The 17,860-nt window shown below is 38.9% G+C and overlaps 1 protein-coding gene across 1 annotated transcript in view; it reads right to left on the bottom strand.

Moving 5' to 3' along the window:
- rsu1 (Ras suppressor protein 1) overlaps nt 1–4,549 on the bottom strand; it is a 54,602-nt gene extending 50,053 nt beyond the window's left edge. Inside the window, exons 1-2 of the mRNA XM_012856460.3 lie at nt 4,409–4,549; nt 4,203–4,316 (exon numbers count right to left, since the gene is read on the bottom strand). Coding sequence (XP_012711914.3) covers nt 4,203–4,311 — 109 coding nt within the window. The 5' untranslated portion in view covers nt 4,312–4,316; nt 4,409–4,549. The remainder of the gene's footprint in view (nt 1–4,202; nt 4,317–4,408) is intronic.
- Between the last annotated feature and the right edge of the window lie 13,311 nt (nt 4,550–17,860).

Genomic DNA, 17,860 nt, shown 5'->3' on the forward strand with positions numbered 1-17,860 from the left:
GATCCGTTATCCATTTTTCAATCCTAAAACGAAAATTAAAAAATTTAGACGTCCTTTCCCAATTCAGCTCACCCTCGCCTCTCCGCCTAGTTTTAGTAGTGACCCGGAAAAAGCCATGACACCGGCACAGAGACTTTGTACCATTTATTTTGGTCAGAAGTATTGTATTTATATAGTTATTTTTGCCAATGAGTATTTCATTGTTAATATAGAAATACATTGTATTAAAATAAAAACCCATAAAGATCTGATAGACTGCCACGAGGCTCTCACAGAACTTCCTGTTCAAGAGCGGTAACCGGTACTGTTTACAAATTAGATACCAGAAGAAATAATATCCAATACCTTGATGTTCAACTAGTAGTCCGTGGGCCAGAATCTGTAGGACGTCTCCTTAAGAAGTTTTGTATGAACTGTCAGGGGGCAACTTTCTTGCACTTGGATAAGTTGCTACACATAGCAGTGATCTCAAAACACCAATGTTCCCACATTTTTCGTTTGCACATTATTAAGTTATAGCCGATAAAAAATCTAAACTGTGGCGCTCCAGTCCAGGAGGTCACGTGATTCGATTTTTGCTGCTCAGTCAATCAGATCGCTGTATTGTCAGCTGAGCGAGTTCAACCACTTCATGGCTGTACCCTAAAAGGGTTGTAAACATTTGTTTCCAGACGAAGAAAGCCCAATAATAGCATTTTCTGGCACCAGTTGGCAAATATCTTGATGGCAAGGAAAAATAAATAGCCCAGTCCATCCATCGATCCATTTTCTAACACGCTTTTCCCTGCTGGGTTCGTGAGGGGTGCCGGTGTCTATCTCCAGCTGTCAATGGGCGAGAGGCGGGGTACAACCTGGACACGTCGCCAGTCCATCGCTGGGCAGAAATTGCCCAGACTTTTGCCCAATTTACTGTGATATCACCAAGACCTGCTGCGCTAGGATAGCACAGGCGACAGGTGTCGTTGTGCCAAACAAGTTCTCCCCGCCAGAATTTTTATCCCCTGCATCGAGAGTTACCTGCATAGCTGAGATGAACCTTCAGAGACAAATTGCCAAAACAGCATATAAAGTGGATATAAATAATAGTACGAAAAGTATAAGTAGTCTTTGATTGCACACAATTATCAAACTGGATTATTGCCAGTTCATTGTACTCTTAGTATATCAGCAATATTTCTCCTTTCATCTAGCTGCTTAAGAAAATCACACATTACCAGTCACTTTTCTATCATAATAAAATATCGTAATCTACACATTAGAAAACTGATACTGGGAATATTGCACAGATGAAAGTTTGATTGAACTTTGTTTTCTTCAATAACTGCACACAATTTTAACAGCGTCTGTACAGGTGAGCCAATATCAGGAATACATTGCACACTTTAGCAGCAGAAAGGTGAAACTAAGTGCAGAAGCTCTTCACAGAAAGGGTGGAGACAAATACACCCATGTACAGTAGTAAGATAGCACATTTCTTACATAAATAAGTTATCACCTGTAATGATTACTGCTAGTTACACAGTACATGTTAAATGCATAGTTTTCATATTTCACTGTTTCAAATTTATCAAATGAAAACATCAATACACATTACATATGATGGCCAATGTTCCTGTTATGGATGGAATGCAATTGAACAGGTTGGTTTTCAGTCTTGAATTAATGGAACTCAGTATTTCGGCTGGTTTGAACTTTTTTAGAAGTTCGTTCCAGATTTGTGGAGCATAAGAGCTGCTTCTCCATGTTTGGTTCTGGGTATGCAGAGTAGACCAGAACCAGAATATCTGAGTGGTCTGGAGGGTTGTTACAGCAACAACAGATCTTTAATGTACTTTGGTGCTAAGCTTTTTAGTGATTTATAAACTAACATAAGAATTTTAAAATGTATTATCTGAGCTAGCGGGAGCCAGTGCAGTGACTTTAGAACAGGGGTGATGTGCTCTATTTTTCTGGTTTTAATAAAACCGCAAACAGCACCATTCTGGATCAGCTGCAGTTATCTGATTTTCTGGGCATACCTATGAAGACACCATTGTAGTAATAAATGCGACTAAAGATAAACACGGATGAGTTTCTCTAGATCTCGTTGGGACATCAGTTCTTTATTCCTGAAAATGTTCATCAGGTGATAGAAGGCTGACTTTGTCACTGTCGATGTGTCCTTGAAGGTTCAGGCCTGAGTCCATCACTATATACCCAGATTTCGGACCTGATAACTAGTTTGTAGCCGTAATAACTGAAGCTGCATGCCGACTCTACTTCATTCCTTTTTAGGTCCAAAGATAATAACTGTTTTGTTTCTGTTCAGCTGGGGAAAGTTTTGGGACATCCATGCATTGATTTGTTCCAAGGATCCGTTCAGTGCATTGATGGGTTCACAGTCACCTGATGACATCTTAATGTAGAGCTGTGTATCATCTGGGTAGTCATGGTAACTAATCTTGTTTCTTGGTTACTTTTTTATATTCTAGTAACATGATGGGAACTGTGGGTGTCATGTAACAGTCTATTTGGGAAAAATGGTCCTTAAGCAGAATTCCTGTTAAAACTGATCATCTTTGTAAATTTGGAATCACATATAGGCGAATCTGGTACTAAGTCAACAATTGTGTCAACTATTCAATGAACACAGCTCCTCCGCAGTTGGTGAATCAAAAGGAAATAGACATGAATTACAGCCTTGAGATATTGTGTATCCAGCCCGACTGATAATCATAGTTAACATTAATAGTCTTATGTATCTTGTGTATGAACAAACAACTATAATATGCGCCCAGTTTGTTCTCATACTAACTTTGGGTTGACTGGCATGGAAACAATCATCTCTTCCTTGGCTTAAGACCAAACAATATGCAAAGTTCTATATAAATATTTACATAAGCTTGCACACAGATACTGCAAAAAAAAAATCAAAATCTCCACCACTTTCTTGGTAGAGGTCATGAAAGTCAGTGGGAAATGTGTGTGTAATAATGTCAATGAAATGTACAAGTAGTATGAACTAAATTCCACTTCAACTACAAAAGGAGACAAAGTATAGCAATTGGAGTTGGTAATATCAAATACTTTTCCCATCCTGTAACTGAAATATATAATTACAAATCGTATCACAGTCATTTAAGAAACAACCTTTGAAATGTTTTAGGGGCATAGGCTCTGGGAGGGGGCTGATGCTGCCTGCTGCACAGCTGGACTAGAACCTTTCCCCCCAAACGTGGGGAAGCATACGTAAGTACGGAAAGTTTTTGCATAATGTAAAACACTGAGCTACGGTATTTGAAGCTGATGAGGTGTCCTCCTCCTCACTGTGAACCTCATATAGTGAGCTCTTGGAGTAAGGTCCAATCTGCTAAAAACACCAGAGATTCCAGGAAAAAAAATTCCAGGGCCTATGACTCTAAAACTTTTCAATGATAATTTATTAAATAAACTTCTTAAAAAACTGTTCTTGGCCATGAATAATTATGTTATTTCCCTGAAATTCCCAAAAGCATAGTAATAGTAAAGGCAATTTGTCTTATATGAATAAAAAAAAAATGGAAGCAAAATATAATAAAAATAATAAAGTCTGTAAATAAGTTATTTGCTCCCTATTATTGTGGTGAGATCACATGATGAGTGACAAATAAAACTCCTTGCCATGGTCTATTCCAAACTTGAAAAGCTTTAGGAAGTCCCATCAAACTTGATCCATTTTCAGAGCAAAATCTTTTCATGTTGCTTGTGGAACATCCTCTTGTGACCACACATAGTTGTAATAACTGTGCTGAAATTTCTATTGATGACTGGCCTTCCTTTGCCAAATCGTAAATTCTAAAATAATAAGAGTAAGATTCTAAGGATATTTTTTTCTAGGCTATAGCAACACCAGCACCATGTCAAATTTGGCGTTCTCACATAAATGACCACATTTGGTCTTGAAATATGAACAGGCCTTTTTTGTTTCTGTTTTAAAGTAATTTTATTTTTTGTTATCTGAAATAGAAAATGAAACTCAAACAAGCCTTCAAATTGTGCTCATCCCTTGTTGACACTGAAAAAGAAAAACGCTTTGTATTTTAATTTTTCTATTTAGAACCAAAATCAAATAACCATTTGTTTTTTGATTCCCGTGGACCTATTCTTGGAAACAGAGCTAACGAAGATGGTTAAACATTTTTGTACACGGTACAGTTTCCAAATTCAAGTAAGTTCTATCTTACGCAGTCCTGGGATGTCCAGCATGTTCGAAATTCCTCTGTCGCACATTTCAACCTCAGGAAGGTTCCTGTCCCGACTTTCCTCCACGATCTTCTTCAAAGACTTGGACATTGTTTCTGAAAATACGGAGGACAAAAATACAAACATTACCGTAGCGAGAGAAGCATGGGAGGTACCCGTGTTAAACACAATGACGGCATATGCTCACCGTCAGTATAAAAACTATGGAAAACCAAGCAGTTGTTTCTTTCTAATCCAAACTATCAAGCTTTCCGTCTACCCGGAAATGAAGAAAACCTCTTTGTAAAGGCAGGCTCCATCCGAATACCCTTATTGGGTAAGAACCACTCTTCAGCCAAAGCGGAAGTGCGTCATCGGGTTTTTTTTTTTTATTCAGAAAAAATGTATACAAACAATGTACAACAAATGACCATGTGACAGTACATCAAGGCTTAAGGCAGGTAAGTACGGAAGTGTTTTACTTGTTATAACCACTGAGCTATATAATACACTGGAGTGCTGATTTAGCCGAAAAACTGAAGTCACTGGCCGCCATCTTGCTACTCCCTACTCTCACAGAATCTCACAGGATTTGGTTGCAACAACAAGCAGTTTTCTGGCTGTGTGAAAACGTTTCACAGGCAATTCTACAGTCAGTGGATGTACTAACACTATCAACTAATAGGAAATTAGGTGCTAAAATATTTTACATGTTATTCATATTAAATATATATATATATATATATATATATATATATATATATATATATATGTAAATATATGTTTTTGTGTATTGTTATTAATATATTTATAAATGTTATATATATATATATATATATATATATATATATATATATATATATATATAGATATTTAAATAAATAAAATGCAAAATATTTCAGTACATGACTTTCTCAGTACTTGATAGTTTTAGAACATAACATAAACATAAACGTATATGACATTTAACATTTTAAAAGCTTTAAGCCCCCCCTGAACATGAAAAAATAATCGTTTTTCAATGCTGTAGCGCACATATTCCCTAGTTACTGGGGGAAAATAGGGAGTACCAATATGGCGGCTGGTGGATTCAAAGCGACTCGTTCTAACAGCCGGCTCAGTGGTTATAACAAGATAGTTTTCTCATTAAAACGGGATGATCTTTCCTGGTTTTTATTCGTTTTAACACTTAACAGGCACCATCCAAACGGTTATTTTGACTGCTGCTTATAAAGTTTATAACTTACTAAATTTAATCAGCCAAACAATGTTTTCTGAAACAAAACTATTCAAAAAGAGTATTTTTATCAGACGAAGTTTAAATTATGTATTAAGCTTTTGCATTTACCAATCATCATCATTAAACCAACAAACAAAACAAGCAAATCTTGCCAAGCAATGCGGCCAATAACTAAAGGAAATATATAATATTACTTATCCACATATATAACCCAATATTCATATACTAGATAATGTTTGATAAATGGCAATCAACAAGTATGAAATTAATAACAGAGGACAAACTGGATGTTCAAAGGCAGTAAGGCTAAAGGGTGATATAAAAGCAGGACAAGTTATATCACTCTAATAACTGTCTATATTGTAGCAAATAAAACTCGCAGCTAGCACAGATCTCTTTGCCTGGCAGAACTCCCGCACATAGCTTTGTGCATATGCTGTATGAGTCTTAGGTGTAGCTTCTCTGCACCTGACATTGGCTCTTTTTTTGAGCGTACTGCAAGCTTGAGTCGTGATGGCTTGCCTTAGATGACCCTCTTGTTCAACCTCCCTTGATGGCTGTCTCTCCAAACTCAGCTTTTAGTTCCTCTAGCAGCTTCTGCAAATGTCCGTTGTGGAATCTTGGTACCAGTGCACTTCTGTAAGACAACATGGGCATTTACTCCCACAAGGTCCAGAATGTTATAAACCCAGCAGTGGGCCATCTCTGTGTACCACCACACCTTCTCTTACCATCTGATCTACAATGTCCAGACCGTATTTTGTGTTGTCATAATAGGCTGCTGCACATCTCTGTATTTGCCTTTGGCCCATCAGTAATGTTTAAACCCGAGGGAAAAGTGCTGAGAACACATTTTTGCAGGACATTCATTGACAAGTTGTAAGCAATGCAGCACACTTGCGAGAAACAGCTCTGGTTGCTGTTTGGCAGGGGAGTAGTCACTTGTCCTCTGTTTTGGGAAAAATTAAATTTAATCTGTCTTCTCCCTGGAGGCTCCCCTGAGTCAGCACGGTACACATCGTTCATAACTCCCTTTGGACGTTTTTATTTCAACAGATTGCCTTTTGGCATAGCTTCAGCCCCAGAACATTTCCAGCGGCAAATGTCAATGATCCTCAATGGGCTACAGGGAGTAGTCTGCCACATGGATGATGTTCTTATGTGGGGTAAAAATCAAGTTGAGCACAACACCAGACATCATTCAGTGCTGCACAGGCTCCAGGAAACCAGTGTCACACAAAACATGGGAATGTGTGAGCTAAGCAGAGATAGAGTCAGGTTCCTTGGCCACATCCTGTCTGCTGAAGGTGTGCAACCAGATCCAAACAAGACAAAAGCTGTAAGAGACATGAAAGAACCTTCTAAAACACAAGTCAAGTTGATTAACCAGCTTGAGAAGTTTATCCCAGGACTGGCAGAGAAAGACAAACCAATGAGAGACCTTGTTACGCCCCCTCTGTTTGGAAAATTAAATACCACTAGGTATTTTATTTTAATTTAAAAACAGTGGGATTGTGAGTAACAAGCCACTTGTGGATGCTGTAAGCAAGAATTCTCCACTCGAAAGAGTTGAAGTGAGAATTACCACAACAGGTATTTTAATTGTTACCCCACAGTGTAACAATCCCAGCCTATAGAACACCCTATGTTTTACAGGACTGGACCAAATTTATAAAAATGGGAAAGGGACAAAGGAAAACGTTGAAACAGCTCCAGAGTAAAGACTGGAAATTCATTGAAAAACAAAGAGCTGATTATGCTTTTTCATGTTTCATTTTAAAACTGAAAAAAAACAAAGAACAAACCTACAAATTGCCTTTGTTCATCTCAAGCCTAAAGCTACGCTCTACTAATCTATCTTGCAACTTTTAACTCTCAAATTCTTCCTTTCGCCTCGGGCCTGATCTCTTATTCACTGCACCCCGTCTCTCAAAATTTTACCAAACACATATATGAAAAAAATATTCATATTAGCTCACCTGAATGAGCCCCATGCAACAGAACTGATAAAGGTTTTTGTCTATAAATCTACCATCAAAGTACCCATTATCTCTGAGATTTGCAAATAATGACAACCAGAACTCCAGACACTGACTGCGAAGAGAACACCACCAGTATTTGATTGTTTGATTTGTGGTACTTGGTCCTTTCAGATAACTGTCAATGGTTTCATTTGTGGCCATTGGTACAAGGAAACGTTGAAAACCTCTGACATGGCCATTTTCAGTTCCAAGGTTGCCCCGTACAACTCAAGGACAGCCCTTTCAACGTTGCACCACCTCAATGTAATAACCACCAATCACCTTTGGGATCATTATTTGTAGTGTAAGCATTAAACCAGATTATTTTCCTTGAAAACTCACCAATGCTTACATTGAAGCAAATTCCATATGGCTTAAGTTTGTTGCAAGAGTCCATGTGCCAAATAAACTGTCATCCCGGCTAAGTTAATAGCCAAACTTCGAGACCTGGGGCCAGTTCTCCGTACGTCGCTAACTCAGTTAGCTGGATTTGATTGTTGACGATTTGGCATGATCTTGGATTGCTCGGTTCTTCGAAACACATCTTGGACTTGCTGTCATAGCAACATGTGCGCCAGCTTAAACCTACTCGAGAGCAGGCTTATTTCATGTAAACAGGATTAGATCGCAGCTGTATAAGCGGAGGAGATAGGGAAGTCTGTCGCTGCCATGTCCATTTTTACAACTGCAACCTGATAATTTGCAGAGTTTTTCGAATTAATTGCGTATTGCGCAATAGACAGGATCCTTTAGCGCAGCGCGACAGTGTAATTGTAGAGAGATTTTTCTTGGTGGCTGTTATAAACAGACAAACACATCATTTAACAGTGGCTTTTAAAGAGGAAAAAGTGGTGTAAGAGCCATAAATAGAAAATATTCAAGTTATATGTATGATGGTTTGCTTTAAATTTTTATCATATTCAGTAAGAAGATTTGTTCAGGCCATTTTATTGTGAAGTTTAGTTTTACTTTGAAAGGCTTGCTTCCTGTCGAGCCGTATATTGTATTAGAAAAAACTATGGATAGATTATCTAGACACGGAGCAATACAGTTTTACCGTGTAAACTGTGTATGACTTGGAAAAGGAAGAACTTCATTTTTTCTAGATAAAGAATTATTTTTGTTAAAATTCCCAGTTTGCACCCATCCTTTACTTCCAGTGTCTAAGGAATGACACCGAAATTTGGATCTCTTGACATAACAAGTGCCTTTTTAAAATAAAGTATAATAATTAAAGGCTACCATTTTGTAGAATATTCTTGTATTTCACTTTTACTTGTCCCCATGTTCTAGTGGGTCCCGTGGAGGCTCTGATATAAAAGAACAAAGTAAAGATGAAATTATTAAAATGCAAAAATTCATACTGTAGAAAGTGATAGAGACATCTACCATGGACAGTATTTACGCATTAATTTGTCTGCTACTTTTTGCCAGCCCTCTCTCCTGGCTTTAACAGATTTTGAGGTGTTTTAATTAATGACTCAAATACAGCATAACCTTACATTAAAAGCTCGTGTTCTGCTTGGGAGAAAAACTGTGGGCGTTCTTTGGCCATGCTGAACAGCCAATAGCAGCGTTGCTGATCATTGTTTCTACTATTGATACATTTCCCCTTTTAAACAAACGCATGAACGCACAGTTATCTCAGATAACTCAATCCAGCCATACTAATCATAAACAACAGGTGTGTTCGAAGAACCCAATTAGCCGGATCATGATTAGCCGGATGAAATCATCTTGGATGTGTCATTTGATCTTGGATGTTTTAAGCAATGTACGAAGAACAGGCCCCTGGGCATCAACACCTCCATGTGCAACTGGATTTTGGACTTTCTGACCAACAGACCCCAGAATGTCCAATCAGGCTCCAACTGCTCCACGTCCATCACACTCAACACTGGTGTACCACAGGGCTGTGTGCCAAGCCCGTTTCTCTACTCCCTCTTCACCCACGACCGCAAGCCTGTGTACGCATCCAACTCCATCATCAAGTTTGCGGACGACACTACAGTGATTGGTCTCATCAGCAACAACGATGAGACAGCCTACAGGGAGGAGATCAAGCACCTGGCCACATGGTGCACTGAAAATAACCAGCTCCTCAACACCACCAAAACGAAGGAGTTCATCGTGGACTTCAGAAAATATTCAACAGGCACGCACGACACCATCCACATCAATGGAATGGCTGTTGAGTGTGTCTCCAGTTTCAAGTTTCTGGGGACCCACATCTCAGCGGATATGTTCTGGTCAACCAACACCTCCTGCCTGGTCAAGAAGGCTCACCAGCGCCTCTTCTTTCTGAGGACAATGAGGAAAAATCAGCTATCCTCGACTATCCTGGTGAACTTCTATCGCTGTGCAATAGAAAGCATCCTGACCAACTGTGCAACAGTGTGGTATGGGAGCTGTACTGTTGCAGAGCGCAAGGCACTGCAGCGGGTGATGAAAGCCGCCCAGTACATCACTAGGACTCCACTACCCACCATTGAGCACATCCAGAAGAACGCTGCCTACATCGAGCTCGCACCATCCTTAAGGACTCTTCTCACCCAGCCCACAGACTGTTTTCTCTCCTGCCCTCCGGCAGGCGTTTCAGGTGCCTCCGGACCAGAACCAGCAGACTAAAGAACAGCTTTTTCCCCAGAGCTGTCTCTTTATTGAACTCTAACCCTCACTGATAGACTCTCCTCTCCCTCCTCACACCTACCTCTATTTTGTTATTCTGTTATTTATTGTTCACCTGCACTCCTGACTTTTACTATTGTAAAGACTGTTTACATGCATCTTGCACTACTGACCTTGACTGAATATTGATTTGCACTGCTGACTGTTTATTCACAATTGTTTACATATACATTTGCAATCCCCTACTTTAACTGTAATATGCAATTACCTTCCACTGCACTTTAATTTAAATAGCTTCTGTCCAAACTTTATTTATACATTTTATAGTAATAGCTACCTGTATATCATGCTCACAATTCTGCCTATAGTAATAGCCATCTGTATATATATTCATAGTACATGCAAACTCTTATAATAACAATCATCTGTATATTATGGTTTTGTACATATCTGTAAAACTCTACTCATAGTAATATCCACCTGTATACAGTCCTGCTCACCATTATTGGCACCCCTGAAGTTTAAGTACATATAATAGAATATTTCCTGAAGGAAATTCATCAAGTGAAACAACATTTTACTGCTGATAGCTTGTGCTTGATGCAAAACAGCAAGTGATAAAAAGCATTTTAAAAGATAATCACTATGAGGAAAACAAAGGAAAAACATAATGTTTAACGTGTCAATGGTATTGTCACCCTTTGCTGCAAATCAGTATCAAAACCCAATTCGGCTCACCTGTTGCAAATCACAAATAAAGATCACTTGTGATGAACTGCCTTCACACATGTGACATGAATTAACCAATGAATGATCATGTTGGTGCTTCAAAAGGCACCTGATAGTCCATCTTCACATGTGACAATTGTAAAGACAAAGGAGCTGTCTGAGGACACCAGAAATGCTATTATTTGTAAGCACAAGAACTCCAAAGGGTATAAAGCCATCTCCAAAGACCTTGGTATCCCTGTTTTAACAGTACGTCATGTTATTAAGAAGTTTTCCAGGCATGGAACTGTCAAGAACCTCCCTGGACGTGGGGGGAAGAGAAAAATTGATGACAGAAGTCTTCCACGGTTGGTGCGAATGGTGGAAAAAACACCACGTCACACATCTAAAGACCTAAAGAACAACCTGGAGCAGTCTGATGTGGTTATTTCAGCAAGTACCATACGCCGCACACTAAACAAAGTGGGGCTTTATGGGCGGAGGCCAAGGAAGACCCCATTGCTAAAGAAAAGACATAAAAAAGAATACCTGATATTAGCAAAAGAGAACCTGAACAAACCTCAAGCCTTCTGGGACAACATTTTATGGACAGATGAAACAAAAGTGGAGCTTTTCTGTATTTTTACAGTATTTTTACAGATGGCGCAATGAAGCCTTTAAAGAAAATAACAACATACCAACAATCAAGCATGGTGGAGGATCCATAATACTGTGGGGCTGCTTTGCGGCATCTGGTACTGGAGGCCTTGACTGTATCACAGGCATCATGAAATCAGAAGATTATCAAGAAATTCTAGAGTGAAATGTCTTGCCCAGTGTAAGGAAACTTGGTTTGAGGCGAAGATCCTGGGTCTTCCAGCAAGATAATCACACAAAGCACACCTGCAAAAGCATGCAGGCATGGTTGAAAGGGAAAAAAATGGATTGTTTTAAAATAGCCAGCAATGAGTCCTGATCTCAATCCAATTGAAAATCTTTGGGTAGAGCTGAAATCTGCCATTGGAGAAAGGAACCCTGCAAATGTACAAGAGCTTGAGCAGAATGCAAAAGAAGAGTGGGAGAAAATGCCACCCGAGAAATGCAAGAAGCTTGTAGATGAATATAAGAAACTTTTGGAGCCTGTCATTGCTGCCAAAGGCTGTGCAACCAAATATTAGGGAGGGGTGTCAATATTAGTGCACATGCTAGTTTTCTGTTTTGTTCTTTGGAATTAAATTATTTGTGTTGAAATGGCAACTGTCTTTCTTAAATTACTTTGGACCTCAAATTGAAAGATCCTGTTGATATAAGTTTTGAACATTTCCATTTATTTCTGAAGTAATTCAGTCAGCTATGCAAAACATGAAGGGATGCCAATAATGGTGAGCAGGACTGTATTATTTTCGGTACATATCCAGCTGTAAATTTAAATTTAGTTCACAATACTAGTTATCTATATATACATATCTGTACATATCTGTAAAACTCTATAGTAATATCCACCTGTATATTATATTCGGTACATATCCAGCTGTAAATTTAGTTCACAATACTAGTTATCTATATATAGGACAAATCTATCAGTAAAATTCTGTTAATAATAGTATCCATCTCTATATTTATTCAGTAAAAACCCATGTCCTGTACTTATGGAACCATTGTTTATCCTGCACTTGCTGCTATTGCACTTCTGGTTAGACCTAAACTGCATTTCATTGCCTTATACCTGTACCTGTGTAATGACAATAAAGTTGGATCTAATCTAAGTTGGGTCCTTTTGAAAAGTAGCTTATCCGCCTTAGACGTCTTGTTTGCCTTAGTGCCACCCTGTGGGGATCCAGCTCCTTTGAGACGAGGTGCACATCCTCTTTTTTTAACACAAAGTGCATTCTCCCTGCATTTAGTGTACATCCAGCGGTACCTGTGGAGCTGGCCTGAGTACTGCAGTTGGTTGTTAATGAATTCAACCAAAACTGCCAAGTCTGACTAGTATTTGTGCGGAACGAGTCCTCGTACACTAAGAATTCTCTTTAGATGTCTCTTGTTTATATGAAAGTCGTGTCTTCTGGCAAACACCAATCTGATGTGTTTGTAATTTAGTCCTATCTCGAAATAATCTACAAATCTCCCCCATGGGTGTGTGTCCTCTATTGCTGTGGTGGTTTCTTGCATATCAGACCCATACATAGCTTAACATATCAAAGTTTTTGCGAGATCTCGCAAAACATTTGCAGGATCTTGCAAAAGTAAGTCAAGATCTCGCAAAACATTTGCAGGATCGCAAAAGTATGTCAGGATATATTATTTCCTCCATGTCCCCTGGGGACTCCATAGGTTTTAGACCAAACTAGAAATACGGATGAATATTGCTTCCATTAACGGGTATATCCTGACTCGAAGTGATATGTTCACATCAGAACACATTAATGGGCTGGTAAATTGCAAAAGATTTCAAATCATGCGTGTGTTAGTGTGAATTTTTACAAATTTTCAGATTCTGAACTCCTGTCTTGGTATTGAGAAACTGTCTAATGACAAGGTCAGTAAATTAAAAATATACATTTATTCCATGATTTTTACAAATTGAGACACTGCATGTATTGGAAACTTTAGACCTATAAAATGTAAAAAAAAAAGAAGAAAAAAACTACCGTGGATATAGTGCGTTCATCTGTAATGTGTGTGTATATGTGTCTGAATATATATCAACAAAGATTTAGGAATTTTTTTTCCTGTCTTCTTTTCTCCGGGCCACCGAAAATATAGTATAGAAATCGGTCTAGCCCTAGATCTCACAGAAGCTCCTTGAGCTTTATGATGTGCATTTCATCCAATTTTGGTTGTAAACTCAATACTTTCTCTTTGTCATAATCACTTAAGATGTTTGTTGTAATAGAAATTTAATTGATTGATAATATCTGTTGTGCAATTATACACTGTTTAAAGTTATTTAATGTTTATTAAATAACCCTCTGTTAAGTATTGTTTAGTGATAATCAGCTGTTAAGCTAATATCAAGACAATGGTTGAAAGGTATGGAGCCCCCTAGAGGACATTACCTCGCAATACTTTTGCATTCCCTCGCAAAAACCTTTGCAATCCCTCGCAATACTTTCGCGTTCCCTCGCAAAAACCTTTGCAATCCCTCGCAATACTTTTGCGTTCCCTCGCAAAGTGCATGTTTCCGCGCGCCTCGCTCTGCACAACTGAATATCGACGAGGAAAACAGATTCAAATTTGACTAATGCACTTACTTGTTCTTAAAATAATGATACCAAAACGTTTTAATATACCTCTTGTGGGAAAAAAACTGTGGAAGATCCATTTACAAACAATAAACCGTGAGAGCCGACGTGAGTTTTGAAACTGCAAAGGTTTCTCTTAAGTGGAAGATCAAACTTGTATCTACACAGCACAGCGCACAGACCAGTGTGATGCATTCGCAAGCGTCAGAAAGCTATGGTGCATTCAGGAGCATAGGATATTTCAAATTTACTAGGAAAGAGGCTTAAAACGGAACAGAACTTAACTCATACAATAATATGTCTATCCAGAAACAGTGTAAGCTTTCATAAATTACTGAATGCTCTATAATTGTATTTCTGTTACTTTTTGATTATGCACATCTGTTAGCTTTTTATTCTGAAAAATCTAATGTCCCATGCTCCTGAATGCACCATAGCTTTTTGTCATTCGCGAATGCATCCCACTGGTCTGTGAACGCGGTGCTGTGTAGAAGCACGTGTGATCTTCTGCTTAAGACAAAGCTTTGCAGTTTCAAAACTCACGTCGGCTCGCACGGTTTATTGTTGTGTGTGAATGACAGGAGACCACAACAAATAAATCAGCCATACCTCGAGGGAATGCAAAAACCTTTGCGAGGGAACGCAAAAGTTTTTGCGAGATAACGCAAAAGTATTGCGAGGTAACCCAAAAAGAAAAAAAAATCCCCATGTCCCCTAGAGGACTTTGTAGAAAGAGATGATTTGAGCACTAGCAATCTTTTAACAGCAAAACCTGCACACACATAGAATAAAGGAGTGACAATTCTTTTCAAGTTGAAGAATTTAATAACAGAAATAAAATGAACATCCAGAGAACATCACTATGTAATGCTGTTTAAATTAACACAATATTTCGATTAACAAATCCTCTCTACTAGGCTAGTGAAACTTAACTAAACTACTAAGCAAAATGAAGATAAAAATAAGATGAGCTAAGGAACTATTTACATGCAAAAACAAACAAAAGACAAAAGAAAAGTGGTTGTTTCAGAATAATTCAGTGAATCCTTGTTCACTGCAGACCTGATTCAAAAAACATGGAATGGAGTTAAAACATTTGGCATGTGTTTCAATCCATTCACAACGCAAAGCCTGAGTTCAACAAAACATTATTTGATGAAATAATATTTTGTTTAAGTTAAAGAATCAAAGTTCACCTTAAAGAATGTGAAATGTGGCTAAATTAGCTTAACTAATTCAGCACAACATTTGACATGTGTTTCAACCCATTCACAATGCAAAGCACAAGTTAACCAGAACATTATTTTGAGTAAATGATATTCTAAAGACTGATTTGCTCAATAAAATAATTTAACCCTTATGGCCGATCTTTATCAAAATTGCCTTTAAAACCGACATTAATATTCAATATTAATGTGGGAATAAGGCTCATAGCCCCATCGAAGGATGGCCGAGCAGAACGGTTAAGCTTTTATGCTTTAAAACTGCTCCTTTTGAATGTCCGGAATATCGGATGTTAACAGAAGCTAATAGCATTTTGGCTAACGGGCATTCGGTGCTAACAAATAAAGTCATAATGAGTGGGCTGGATAACGTAAACAATAATGTCCCATCAATGTATGAAATCCTTGTGGAGATAACCTTGTTATAACCATAAAAACGTTAGCCCTTTGTTCTAAAGGCACCATGTGTCCAAACGAGTTACCAAACATTTCCAGACGAACCATTTAAAGGCATACTATGCAACATTTTTCAGTTAATTAATGTGTACCATACCGTTTTGGATGATTAAATGAGTCATTTCAGGTTGAACAAAGGTTTTCTCGGCCGCCCTGGTGGTCTGTGGGGGAAATACCGCACGGCGGCCGCGGCTTGGCGAGGCGGCGGCGGTAGCGTCTCGCCAACATAAAAAAAATAAAAATAATAATAATAATAAAACTGGCGAGGCGGCGGCGGCGGCCGCCTCGCCGAGATAGCGCTGCGGGAAGCTTGATGTTCATACTTTCACTGTGTTAGTCATTGTTTGTACTGCCGTTTTTCCACTTTTTGTTGAGTTCGCCTGTCTGCCAAGCTCAAAACAACCGCGCCTGGCTTGACGGAGAAACCAGAACAGCTGAGCATCTTTACGACAGTGCACTTTTACTTTCGCCCTCTGGGGGAGCCTCGCTGGAAAATCAACCCCGGTTGCATAGTATACCTTTAACTTCTCCCTCAGCTCCCAATGCCCAAACCTGTCTTTTAACCGTGTGAGTTTTGTCCAGTTTGGCCATTCCAAGGAAGGAGCATTGAAAGCAGGAACGTTGTTGGTTTGTCCAGCAGCGGGCAAGTCGCTTAGCTCTGCAGCACCATGTGGTCGGGGTCGGAGGCCTGATATCCTGCAGACAGTCTCTGACTCGGTTGCAGTCACAATTAGAGCAGGTCCTCCTGAGCATTCAAAGTGGGTTCTGCTGCTGGCTTTTCAGCTCCATCTGAGGTTCGCTTCCCTGTAAAGGCTGACAAGAAATACAAAAGAGCTGTTTGACAGGCAGGACCTTTCCTCCTGCTACCGGTGATGAGGTTAAAACGGCAGACTTAGCTCTGTATTTGCCCGGACATGTTCCCCGGGTGTTATGCCAGAAGCTAATTGAATATGATTATTATTATTAATTATAATTTGGTATTAGAATTTTATCAATAAGTCATTCAAACTCAAACAGTAGCTATAACAAATATGACTCAAATGGCAGTGATGCTAGAGCTATAAGCTTGTAATGATTTATACTACTAATGCATTTATTAATTAGCTGTTATGAACTCAGTTGTGCTGGAACAAAATGATCTGATCGGGTTCTGACCGATTAGATTTATCCAGCAACGGTGATAACTCAACTTATAACTGCAATTAGAGTTTAAACCGTTACCCTTTTTTATCACCAATCCAATGAAAATGTCTCTATGTTAATCTCAGATGTTAACTCAAAGAGGAGGTAACTCTGAATTCTGAATAACCATGCAACTCTGAATTGGAATGAACACAAACAATTACTATTCCACAAGTTAGTTTTATTGAACCAAAGCAATTCCCTGTTACAGTAATTATTCTGATTCCACAACCTTGAGAACTCTTTTCGCTACTAAACTAAACATGCAAAATATATGTGTAAATAAAAGTAAAAATGGACTAAAATGAGAGGTAGCAAATCTTAGTTCAACTCACAGTTTAAACATCACAGTCAAGACGTTGGCATTTGACGTCGAAGCATTGAGGGGCAGAAAACCGCTTTGAGAATCCAGACGGACGCCTCAATGTTTTCACAACAGCTGGCTATAGTTTAACCACGAGACACACTCCCAAGATGGCGACTATATTGACGTATGACCTACAACCTTGCTTGAGGTGGGGTCCTAATGATGCAGTAAGCGCTTACACTAAAGTGGGCCGGTGCCTCGGCCAGAGAGGGAGCGCTTGGCTGAGGAGTTTCAACAAACCGCAAACTGAGTTCTAACAAAGAGATTGAATCCGCTGATAAGAGAGAGAGCAAAGAGAAGAAGGAAAGATGGGAAAGAGCTGAGGAAGCGACCTGCGGCGGAGTCACTTATGAACCACAAAATCAGAACTGCCAAAATCACCCTCACGATGCATGCACATACAACAGAAAATATTCAACAGTTAAAAACACTCCATCTTGGAGTAAACAACAATTAAAACTACTACTTCTGCCCAGGCACTAAAAGAATACCACCTTATAGGTGAAAAGAGAAATAAAAAGAAAAGAAAGAGGGGAATCTTTCTTTACTCTGACGATGCCTTGCTGGTGTCCTGGAGCACGCGTCGGACA

Source organism: Fundulus heteroclitus, chromosome 21 (assembly GCF_011125445.2).
Source record: "Fundulus heteroclitus isolate FHET01 chromosome 21, MU-UCD_Fhet_4.1, whole genome shotgun sequence".
Lineage (NCBI taxonomy): Eukaryota > Metazoa > Chordata > Actinopteri > Cyprinodontiformes > Fundulidae > Fundulus > Fundulus heteroclitus.